Below are 9,773 nucleotides of genomic sequence, written 5' to 3'. Positions count from 1 at the left end.
TATAATTACGGTTGAACCCCTGATGTCACATGGATTATTTTACAGATCTCCTTGCTACGTTTCTGGACTTGGGAACATTTCAGTTGCGTTGCTGTCTATGCAGGGTCAGACAGCTCTCAGATTCCATCAAAAATATCTTCATTTGTGTTCCGAAGATGAACAAAGGTCTTACGGGTTTGAAACGACATGAGGGTGAGTAATTAATGACATACTTTTCATTTTTGGGTGAACTAATCCTTTAAAGATGCAGTTGTATGACGTGATAGTATGTCCCAAAGCTTGCCTACTCTTCTACTGCACACTCAAAATTGTGTACTTTTTCTTCACCAAAAAATTACATACTTTAAGGGCGTAGTATAAGTAGGCACATTGAGGCGCAGCAATAGAGAATTCAACACACTAATCACAACCAGCTCATGAGCTGAGAGACTGCAAACTATAGATCAGCAAACAGATGAAGTTCATTGACCAGCAGCTGAAGTCTATATTCTGGACAAAGTTGAGCATCATGAAGGTTTTCCCTACATTTGCATTAAGATCTGCCTCTCATAAAAAGATTGCCACCTGTAGCGGTGAATTGCTTCATGCTCCACAACATTGTGAAAATCACATACTTGCTTCATCCACACTCCAACCATCTTACCATACTTACTACCAACTTCTTCATACTTCACAGTAAATGGTAGAACAATGTGTCAGTGACAGTAATAACAACATAGTTGCATATAGAGGTATGTCCAAAATACGAGTTAAGTCTAAACAAATGCAGAAATGATTCAATATTGTTGTGCTGTATTTAAGAAAGCTTATTTTTCCGCACAACAAAGTTGAATACATGATTAATCTCACAAAGAAGTCCAGCTATGAAACATTACCTCCAAAGCATTCATAACCACATAAAAGAGCAAGAGGAAAGCAGGGGCGAATATTAGACGTTCCAGCAGAAGGCGCTTGATCAGGCAGTATGGGACAGTGGTTGGCAACAGCACCTCCAAGAGCTGGTAGATGTAATGACTGACTGGACCAGTGATAAAAAATCTGGGGGAAAAAAATCATTTTTCAGACTTTTGAATCATTTGTAACTCGTTTAACAGTCCGGGTATTAAATATTTTTGTAAAATGACTTAACCCTTTGACGCATACGATCACACCGGTGTGATCACTCCGTGCAAAGTCTTTCATGGCTTAAGCTTAAAGGCACAATATGTAATGTTCACGAGCGTGACACACATACGGCTCGAAAGCAGCGAAGCTTTTATTATGCCACAGTCGACTGCTTTCGCTCCTTCCGGTCGTGCGTATGTGGGGTAAAGCAGCGCTGTTTTATCATACTAGATACATTTGAAAGTTCTGTTATAATGCTACTCTGTGCGGTCGTCACCGGTCTATTAAAAAGCACAACATATTAAAGCGTCTTTGGTGTTTCCATGTTTTCTACAAAACAAAACCGGAAATCGAGGGTGTATGACGTCACTGGCAGGCGACACAATGACACTATGGACACGGTCCGTGCCACTAGTTAAAATTGCTTATTTCTCTGGATTTAAACATTCTTCGAAACATTTGGAATAATGTAAGTACACAAGTCAGCAAAATATATAACACTGTTCTAGTGGTTTTTGGATATTTTAATAAAAAAATCTTACATATTGTGCCTTTAAGCTAAAAAAAAATGGATAAAGGACTGCTTTATAAATGACTGCTGCTACTACTACAAAGCATTTTATTAGTAAGTTTAAGTTGTTGTTTTTTTGCTTAGTATTTATTGATTTTAATTTATAAAATAAAAAATATTTTTAAATATATAAAATATTATTTCTAAACTATAATATTGTATTGCTTACATTGTCCTCATTTTTAAGTTGCTTTGGATGAAAGCATCTGCTAAATGACTAAATGTAAATGTATAAAATTATTCATCATTCTTAGTTATTAATTATTATTATTAATATTAAATTATGTACTCACTGACCTCATGTTTCCCTGATACATTAAGTATGAAATTATTAAATAACTATTAATTATATTACATTAACATTCATTATCATTATCTTATAATTAAATTAGTAACATTTCACAATACATAGGTATAAATTTACTAACTAGCAGAAAGCAAACTATACTGATACTGATTCTATCATGATTCTGGTAATTCTGGGACTGACAAGAAAAAAAAACTTTTTTTAACATTTTTGTGAAATTACAATGAACTGCTTCAAATTAGCCTATATGTTGTATTGTTTTGAGTATAACAATAAAAACAGTACAAGTTCTACTTGTCTAATATCACTGCAAGCAGAAGTCAATGTAGATGTAGTATTGTTACATGATCACTGTGCAATGAGTATATTCATGTACAATAATTGGTTAGTGGTTTGACTAAGATAACGATCGGCCTAATAATTTGTATTAAACGTAACTGAATTTCCCCAAATCTACAGCTAGCCAACTAACGTTAGCTTTAACAAAGATGTAAACTGACCTCGTAACCGATTTGGTGATGATTGGATATTTCTTTAACAAACTCAAGTACTGCTGTAGTACCCTCGTCAGGAAAGAGAATTCTCGGACAAGGACGCTTTGCGTTGGCATCTTCAGTTTAGTTCAGCAGTCTGTGCACTTGGGTCATGAGAGCTCAGTGTTTTTTTTTTTAAAGCACAAAGTTCAAATTAGAGACCTGCACTCCCGCGGGAGTACCGCGGGACCCGGTATATTTAAAAAAATTTTTTATTACCTTATATGTCAAAAACTGAACTTTTTCACACAAAAAAATAATAATAATAAAAATAAATATCAAAATATCACTTTTTATATGTGTTTATCATACAATTGAGAATAAATACAATATATTATATACAATATTCCACCACTGTGTTAAAATTTAGAGGGTTTTCTGTAAAATGAGACCATTTTTATCAATTTACTCCAATGTATGTGGGTAGGGTGCTATTTTAAATTCAGATATGCCTAATTCTCTAAAAAACCCAAAATATGCTGCACAGCTGAAGTGTTTTTATGGCTTCATTTGCTTCAGTTCTGGTACCATGTAATAAATTGCTGGTTATATTAGTCAGAAAGGATTAACATTACTGTTGCAGAATTTATTTAATTTAATGTACATGTAAAAAAAATATTCGCCTACACAATCATACACACTAATATCATAAAAATATACAATTGTGCAAATAGCATCATGTACAATCAACATATAACAAGGAATTTACAGAATAACACTGGTAATGAAAGTACACTGAAATATTTATGTCAGCAAAAAATCTCTTTGGTAAATACTCAGGATCTGGAGTATGGATTGCATTCCCATATTCTTGCTAGGTTTCCCTTCTAAGTATTCACAAAGATAAATTGACTGGGATATGTCAATCATACAACAAAACAAAACACAAATTAAGCAGGATTCATAGGAAACCTGATCTACATGTAGACACACAACACCTGATGAGGATACATCCCATGATTTTGCGTTCTCCTTTAATTAACGTCAAAGTGTGAAACAAAAATAACTTAGTGCTGTGGTTACGTGTTACAAAATACCTTTATATGCAAATTGCATAAATATATGATTAACAATAGATAATTCATTGACAAAGACACATTGTTAATGATAAAAAACTGCATGAGAAACCATTTACAATTTTCTTCTAACAGATCATTAGCTTAATGAGCAAGGCAACAATTCTAGGTCAATTTGCAACAAAACATTATCGTGACATGTAGAGTTTTCCGAGCAAAGAACAAGTTCAAATCTCTGTGTCAATCCCCATATCAGTGGCAACTGGTAGTAATCATGACTGTCATCATTCCTATGCTCAATTAACGACTTAGGAGTTTTCTAAAACAACAACCGCCATAGACACTGAGCAAGATTAAGGTGGAAACTATGATATACAGAACCCTCGTCTTCCCTCTCTCTTTCTCACAAAGAGAGTTTAGAAACATCATGTGTGCTAAAATGCATACACAGGGATGCATGGTTGCACTTGGCCTTAGTAGCATGGCCTATAATGGAGAGAAGCAAGGGTTAACGCTCTAGATTTGAATTAAGAATAAGTAACCCGGGTCAGCTGAGACGCTACTCTTCTACCCTCAGACCGGGCCTTTGCACTCGTTCGTAAAAGAGCAGATATGCGCTGGAGGAGAGTGCCTCCTGAAGGCTGGCTTTCCTCACCGAATCATCAGACACCCAGAGCCACTGGGAGCTAAAAGGAGACGTTCCATGGGGAGTGGCAGGGCAGCGGCGGTAAGTGACAAAATGTCCAGAGTGCATGTCGCCGTGGTGAACCAGGACAGCCGTCAAGCGGAAGAGGTACTCTGAGGTGCTAGAGTGAGACGATAAAAGGTAAGTTACTGAAATGGTTAAGTAATGGGTTACATTCCCTCATTTCCCTGCAAAATTTTCAGCTTAGAAGCAGTTTCAGACTAAATCAAAGCACATATTCTGGCTCTCTTTATAACAGCATGCATCTATCACATGTACATATCTCTACCTGTAGTCATAAGTGAGGTTGAGTTGTGAGCTCAGTCCTGGTGAGTGTAGGAAGACGGAGGGAAAGGCTCCATTGAACAGTGGCTTATTGTTGTTACAGTGTTTTGAATCTGCAAATTAAACTGAAATTTATCTTCAAAGACACATAAAAATATTTTGTATATATCTAATAATAATAATAATAATAGCATTGATTATTAATCATCATTTATTATTATTATTATTATTATTATACAAAATAGCAAAAGGATTTCAAGGATATTTGTGACCCTGGACCACAAAACCAGTCATAAGGGTCAAGTTTTTGAAATTGAGATTTATACATCATCTGAAAGCTTCCATTGATGTATGGTTTGTTAGGATAGGACAATATTTGGCTGAGATACAACTATTTGAAAATATGGAATCTGAGGGTGCAAAAAAATCTAAATATTGAGAAAATCGCCTTTAAAGTTGTCCAAATGAAGTTCTTAGCAATGCACATTACTAATCAAAAATTAAGTTTTGATATATTTACGTTAGGAAATTTTCAAAATATCTTCATGGAACATGATCTTTACTTAATATCCAAATGATTTTTGGCATAAAAGAAAAATCAATAATTTTGACCCATACAATGTTTTTTGGCTATTGCTACAAATATACCCCAGCGACTTAAGACTGGTTTCGTGCTCCAGGGTCACATTTGATTGGTATTTTAGTACCTTTATCTGGAGTAAATCCATATTCACAGATCCCAACAACAGCATCAGCTTTGAAATTAATCTTAATCAAGATACTCAAATATTTGTATTTTGTATATATTCTATAGAATAATATTTAAAATAATAATAATAATAGCAACATCAGCAATTATTATTACTACTACTACTATTATTATTGTTATTATTAATCATTTTTATTGTAAAAAATACCAAAAGGATTGCAAGGATATTTGTTTGGTTTCACAGATGAAACCTTTCTATGGAGTAAATCCATATTCACAGATCTAAATGACAGCATCACATAACCACTGGAAAAAGAGTTCACATCTCTTACCAACACCATTAGCAATGGTTTTGTCTTTTGGGTCTACAGCAGCTTTGGCAGATATGGGCTTATTTATTCTGCTGGTGCTCTGGAGGTTCTGACCAGCAGTACAATGTTTGTATCGATCCAGAGACAAATATTCTGTAAACTGAACATGCTCTTGTCTCTTAATGGGAGTGCCCTCTTTAGACCAAGTCAGTCTCTGCAAATGGATGCAGAGGCACTGAGGCAACTAAAGGTGAAAAGAAACACACACAAACCAACAGGAGGTTAGTTAAGAGTGCTGTTACGGAGGTTACAGGGCAACGGTCAATGGTTTGAAAAGTTTTCTGGTCTGAATAAAAGAATAACAAATATGTCTACCTTTCCAAGTTTCAGCTGCTTGACAAATGTTGTCCTCTGACTCTCAAGGACTACTCCATTTACAAGCTCTCCAGCCTGTTGCTACAAAGAGACAGAGAGAATAGAATCAGCTCAGTAATGCTCTGAAAGTCCAACAAATAAATGAGGTACAATGGTACTAAAGCAAAAGATATATCATACCTTTGTACAGTTTTCACACTCCACCTCTTTGATGGTTTCAGAGGAGATGAAATGCTGTAGACACTGGTCCAAAGTAACTGGTCGGCCCTGAAAGAATGATACACATGAATCAAACTATACACACATTTTTGTCTGTGAGACACTTGCCGGGCAATACAACTTCAACTGTGATATTTTAATTTAGGTAATATAGAATGCTATTCTACGCATGTAATTGTGTATTACAGAGCAAGATTGCTTACCCACTGTACTGACGGGATAGAAAGAGACAAGCTGTCGAAAGAATCATAGTGCACAGGACTCTGAAATCAAAAAAGAGAGGGTTAACAATTCCATTGTTTCAATAAATTGTTGTAGACTGAGATCATAAATGTTAGTTAAATCTAAAAAGTTAATTAAAAATATAATACAAACAAGTCTGAAAAATATCACCTGCTGCTCACAGCGTTTACAAGCCATATAACTTGTTAACCGTCCATGAAAAGGGTGCCGAGTCCTCCATAAACTTTGAATAGGATGTAGTGGGCCTGATTATGAAAAAGATTAATTACTAAATGCTTTAAAAAAAACAACAAAAAAAACAGAAATGTTTGAAGAACTAAGTCTTCATTTACCTCCAATTCTGCAGCTTATGTTTTTTTCTTTGGACTCAACAGATTTCTATAAGCATTAACAGTAGTGTCATGAGAATGTCTATGGAGCCTGTCTAATTATAAACTCATTAGTTTACAAACTATATTTGGGGTCCTAATACTGCATTAATGGGGACTACTCATCTTTACCTCCAGTGTTTGCATGTCGAACAGGTGAGCGACTCTAGGTTTGCGTTCTCGTTCCTCCTCTAATGATGATGTGAGAACATGAAAGAGCTCATGAGCATCCTGAGGAGAAAAGGCAAATATAATACAAAGTTATTTCAATGACATTTTAAAAACCTAACATTTGAGCTAGGGATGTAAAACATAAGTAATTCCTCCATTTTTAGGTGAACTATCCCTTTTAAAAAATATATAACATTCTGGAAAAACTGTCAAATATGCAACTGCATTGTTGTTGAAAACATCTTACCTGTTCCTCGAAGGAGCTGATGTGCCATCTGTAAAGTCTGAGAGCTTCTAAAAGGCCTCCCGCATCTAAAACGTCATCTTCTCCAGGATCGTGACTCGACAGGGCTGTACAAAGGAGGGAAGATGGAGAGATCACCCTGTTAGTGTGCATTAACATTTTGTGCATTTATGCTATCCGTTTGTGAATGGGAAATAACCTTTAAGTAACTGCATCAGAGATCTGGACAGATGAGTCTCTCTCTCAGTTCTCTCCGGATGGACGCTGTTTTCACTTGTAAAGTCCTCAAGCCATCTGACGAAGGAAGGACATGCTGCCAGGCCCTGGAGTAGTGAGTTCATAAAGCATGTGTTCCCCAGATTAAGCAGACCAGGAACCATTCCTGCGAGAAAAATTACACATTCAATAGTAATGATAACAATAATAGTAATAATACATCATATTATTATTATTATTAAGTAGACCAAGAAGCATATCTGTGAGAGAAATAATACATTTAAGCGATGAATTGTCAAAACACACCTGTAATATCTATAGCTGTCACTATATTTATAATATAACACAGCCTTGAGCCTTATTGCTATCATAAAATGATTACTTTTTATATTTTATACTTGTGAACATTAAGAATACATATTTTCATTTGAGAAAAGCAAATTGATGAAGTGCCATCCATCTGTTACAAGATACAGTTCCTGACATGTAAATTTAGGTTAATAGTTGCCCATCAGGAAGGGCCCTTTACACAGACTGTGATGATGTGTTTCCACAGTTATTAACATCACAAAACTAGCAAAGTTTTTTAAATTTTAATAAATAAATAAAAATCTATGTACATTAATAATACAATGCTTTGTGTTTTATTACTTGGGCAATAAATGACAGAAAACTAGTTAATGCAGCCGCACGAATATTTCAAATACAACGACTGAAAGAGTGACAGCAAACACATCTTTCTCTCTTCTGACCAGATGTGATCAATCTCCCCATATTTTTTTTCATTTTTGGAGAGGCATGGAAATGTCGTTGCAAGGGGCAGAGGCAGCTAATGCTTTTAATTATTTATTAAGATTACAAAGGCAAATAATAAATAATTTAGAATAAACACTGCTTTTAGATTCTATAAAAAAACAACAACTGTCCATTTTAATTTAATGGTGACTTTAAACTTACTCTAAGATTTTAAATCACCAAGAAAACAGACAACTCACCTTTTCTCTTTTTCTTCCTGTCTGAAATTGGCCCCCATAGTACATAGACTCCAGCAGCCACGGCAGCAGCTATTCCACCAATTACACCCCAGTTTTTCATCATCTTGTTCCTGAAACGAAGAAAGAAAAAAAGAATAATAAAAAAGAAGTGTTTTGGTTGTATCCAGCACAGACAACTTACAGTAGAAATGAAGTGACAAAGTTAAAGCGCACATGAACAGATCATCACATGTAGACCGATCACAAACAAACATGCCAGAGGGACACCTGTGACAGACAGCAGACTACCTCTGACCTTGACAGCTGTGTTTGCATTAAGCTTGGCTCTCCAGCAAAAGACATCATTACACAACAGACTTTTTTAGGGAAAAGAGGAACATACCAAACCAAATCTCATGCTCAGATTCATGCTGAATGCTGAATTGAAGCTTTCGGAATCATTAAATACCTATGAATGGTATTTTAAAGACAGATGGAGTAACATTAGTTTTAATAAGCTACTGCTGGCTATCAAGCATAGTCAAGCTATAAAAAACCGTCCGAATACATTTATTACAACACTTTTGTTTACTGGATCTATAACAAATAAAAGTAAAAAAAAAGGACAGATCCGCTTGTTCATTCATTTGTGATGATCAGTGAACTACAAACACAGTAAAGCGAATGTCTGCTGGCCTCCAATGCAACAGCTGCCACAATCTTTACTGCCTTTCCTACGTCTATCTGAGCTACACCGATACAATATTCAGCCGTCATGTCACAGGTTTTTATACAAACTCCAACCTTGCAGCGGTTCCAGTGCGTAAGAACTCTCGGACAAGCTTGTCTGTAGCTCCCTGTTTGCACCAAGGCATATTTCACTGCGCCCGCATGTGCGGAACTAAAACATTGCGCATTGTTGCGCGACGGACTTTCCGCGGAGCAGGACGAGTCTCGATGCCGTAACCGGAAATGATGAAAGGCTGAGAAAGCTGAATTCAGAAAATGCACTTTGGATTAAAAAGCCATGAAGACTTTAAATATGTGTGAGCTTTTAAAGGATTTATATGTGTATTTGGATTTGTTTTGTGTTCCTAATAAACATACGAGTAGACTTAAAAGCTGACAACAACTTTGGCATTTCACTCAACACAAACGAAGTATCTTTATTTGTTTGTTAATTTATTTATTTTTGTCATCTTTCTCTATGGGTATACTTTTTTCGCCTGGCTTTCTAACTTATCTGTCCTTTATTTACAAATCTGCACATTTCGATTGAAAAAAGGTAATGAAAATTAATAGTTTGTATTCATTCTATTTCTCTCTCTCAAAATATACTTGATTTCCCATCCAAATACCCACTTTTATATACACACACACACGTATATCTATCTATCTATCTATCTGTCTGTCTGTCTGTCTGTCTGTCTATATATCTATCT

The 9,773-nt window shown here is 35.5% G+C and overlaps 2 protein-coding genes across 2 annotated transcripts in view; both read right to left on the bottom strand.

Moving 5' to 3' along the window:
- pxmp2 (peroxisomal membrane protein 2) overlaps positions 1-2,664 on the bottom strand; it is an 11,532-nt gene extending 8,868 nt beyond the window's left edge. The window contains exons 1-2 of the mRNA XM_016553904.1: positions 2,483-2,664; positions 876-1,038 (exon numbers count right to left, since the gene is read on the bottom strand). Of these exons, the coding sequence (XP_016409390.1) occupies positions 876-1,038; positions 2,483-2,592 (273 nt within the window). The 5' untranslated portion in view covers positions 2,593-2,664. The remainder of the gene's footprint in view (positions 1-875; positions 1,039-2,482) is intronic.
- Positions 2,665-3,135: 471 nt separating this feature from the next.
- On the bottom strand, positions 3,136-9,293 carry LOC107741225 (ubiquitin carboxyl-terminal hydrolase 30-like). The gene is made up of 13 exons (XM_016553898.1): positions 9,136-9,293; positions 8,353-8,462; positions 7,341-7,523; positions 7,145-7,248; positions 6,859-6,957; positions 6,691-6,736; positions 6,509-6,603; positions 6,319-6,378; positions 6,077-6,163; positions 5,897-5,977; positions 5,543-5,765; positions 4,506-4,614; positions 3,136-4,337 (listed from the first exon to the last, which is right to left on the bottom strand). The coding sequence occupies exons 1-13, from the start codon at positions 9,204-9,206 to the stop codon at positions 4,091-4,093; spliced, it is 1,515 nt and encodes a 504-aa protein (XP_016409384.1). The 5' UTR covers positions 9,207-9,293; the 3' UTR covers positions 3,136-4,090.
- Between the last annotated feature and the right edge of the window lie 480 nt (positions 9,294-9,773).

Source organism: Sinocyclocheilus rhinocerous, unplaced genomic scaffold, assembly GCF_001515625.1.
Source record: "Sinocyclocheilus rhinocerous isolate Xijiao unplaced genomic scaffold, SAMN03320098_v1.1 scaffold615, whole genome shotgun sequence".
Lineage (NCBI taxonomy): Eukaryota > Metazoa > Chordata > Actinopteri > Cypriniformes > Cyprinidae > Sinocyclocheilus > Sinocyclocheilus rhinocerous.
The sequence above is the reverse complement of the archived record's forward strand: the minus strand, read 5'-3'. Positions and strand labels throughout refer to the sequence as shown.

Bases quoted from the DNA above. Each gene is read 5' to 3' on its own strand.
- LOC107741225 (XM_016553898.1), bottom strand. From the start codon at position 9,206: ATGCCTTGGTGCAAACAGGGAGCTACAGACAAGCTTGTCCGAGAGTTC. The intron at 5,978-6,076 runs GTATGATATATC...GTCTCTTTGTAG, and splicing joins AGTGTGAAAACTGTACAAAG to CAACAGGCTGGAGAGCTTGT. The intron at 5,766-5,896 runs GTAGACATATTT...TTTCACCTTTAG, and splicing joins AGCAGCTGAAACTTGGAAAG to TTGCCTCAGTGCCTCTGCAT.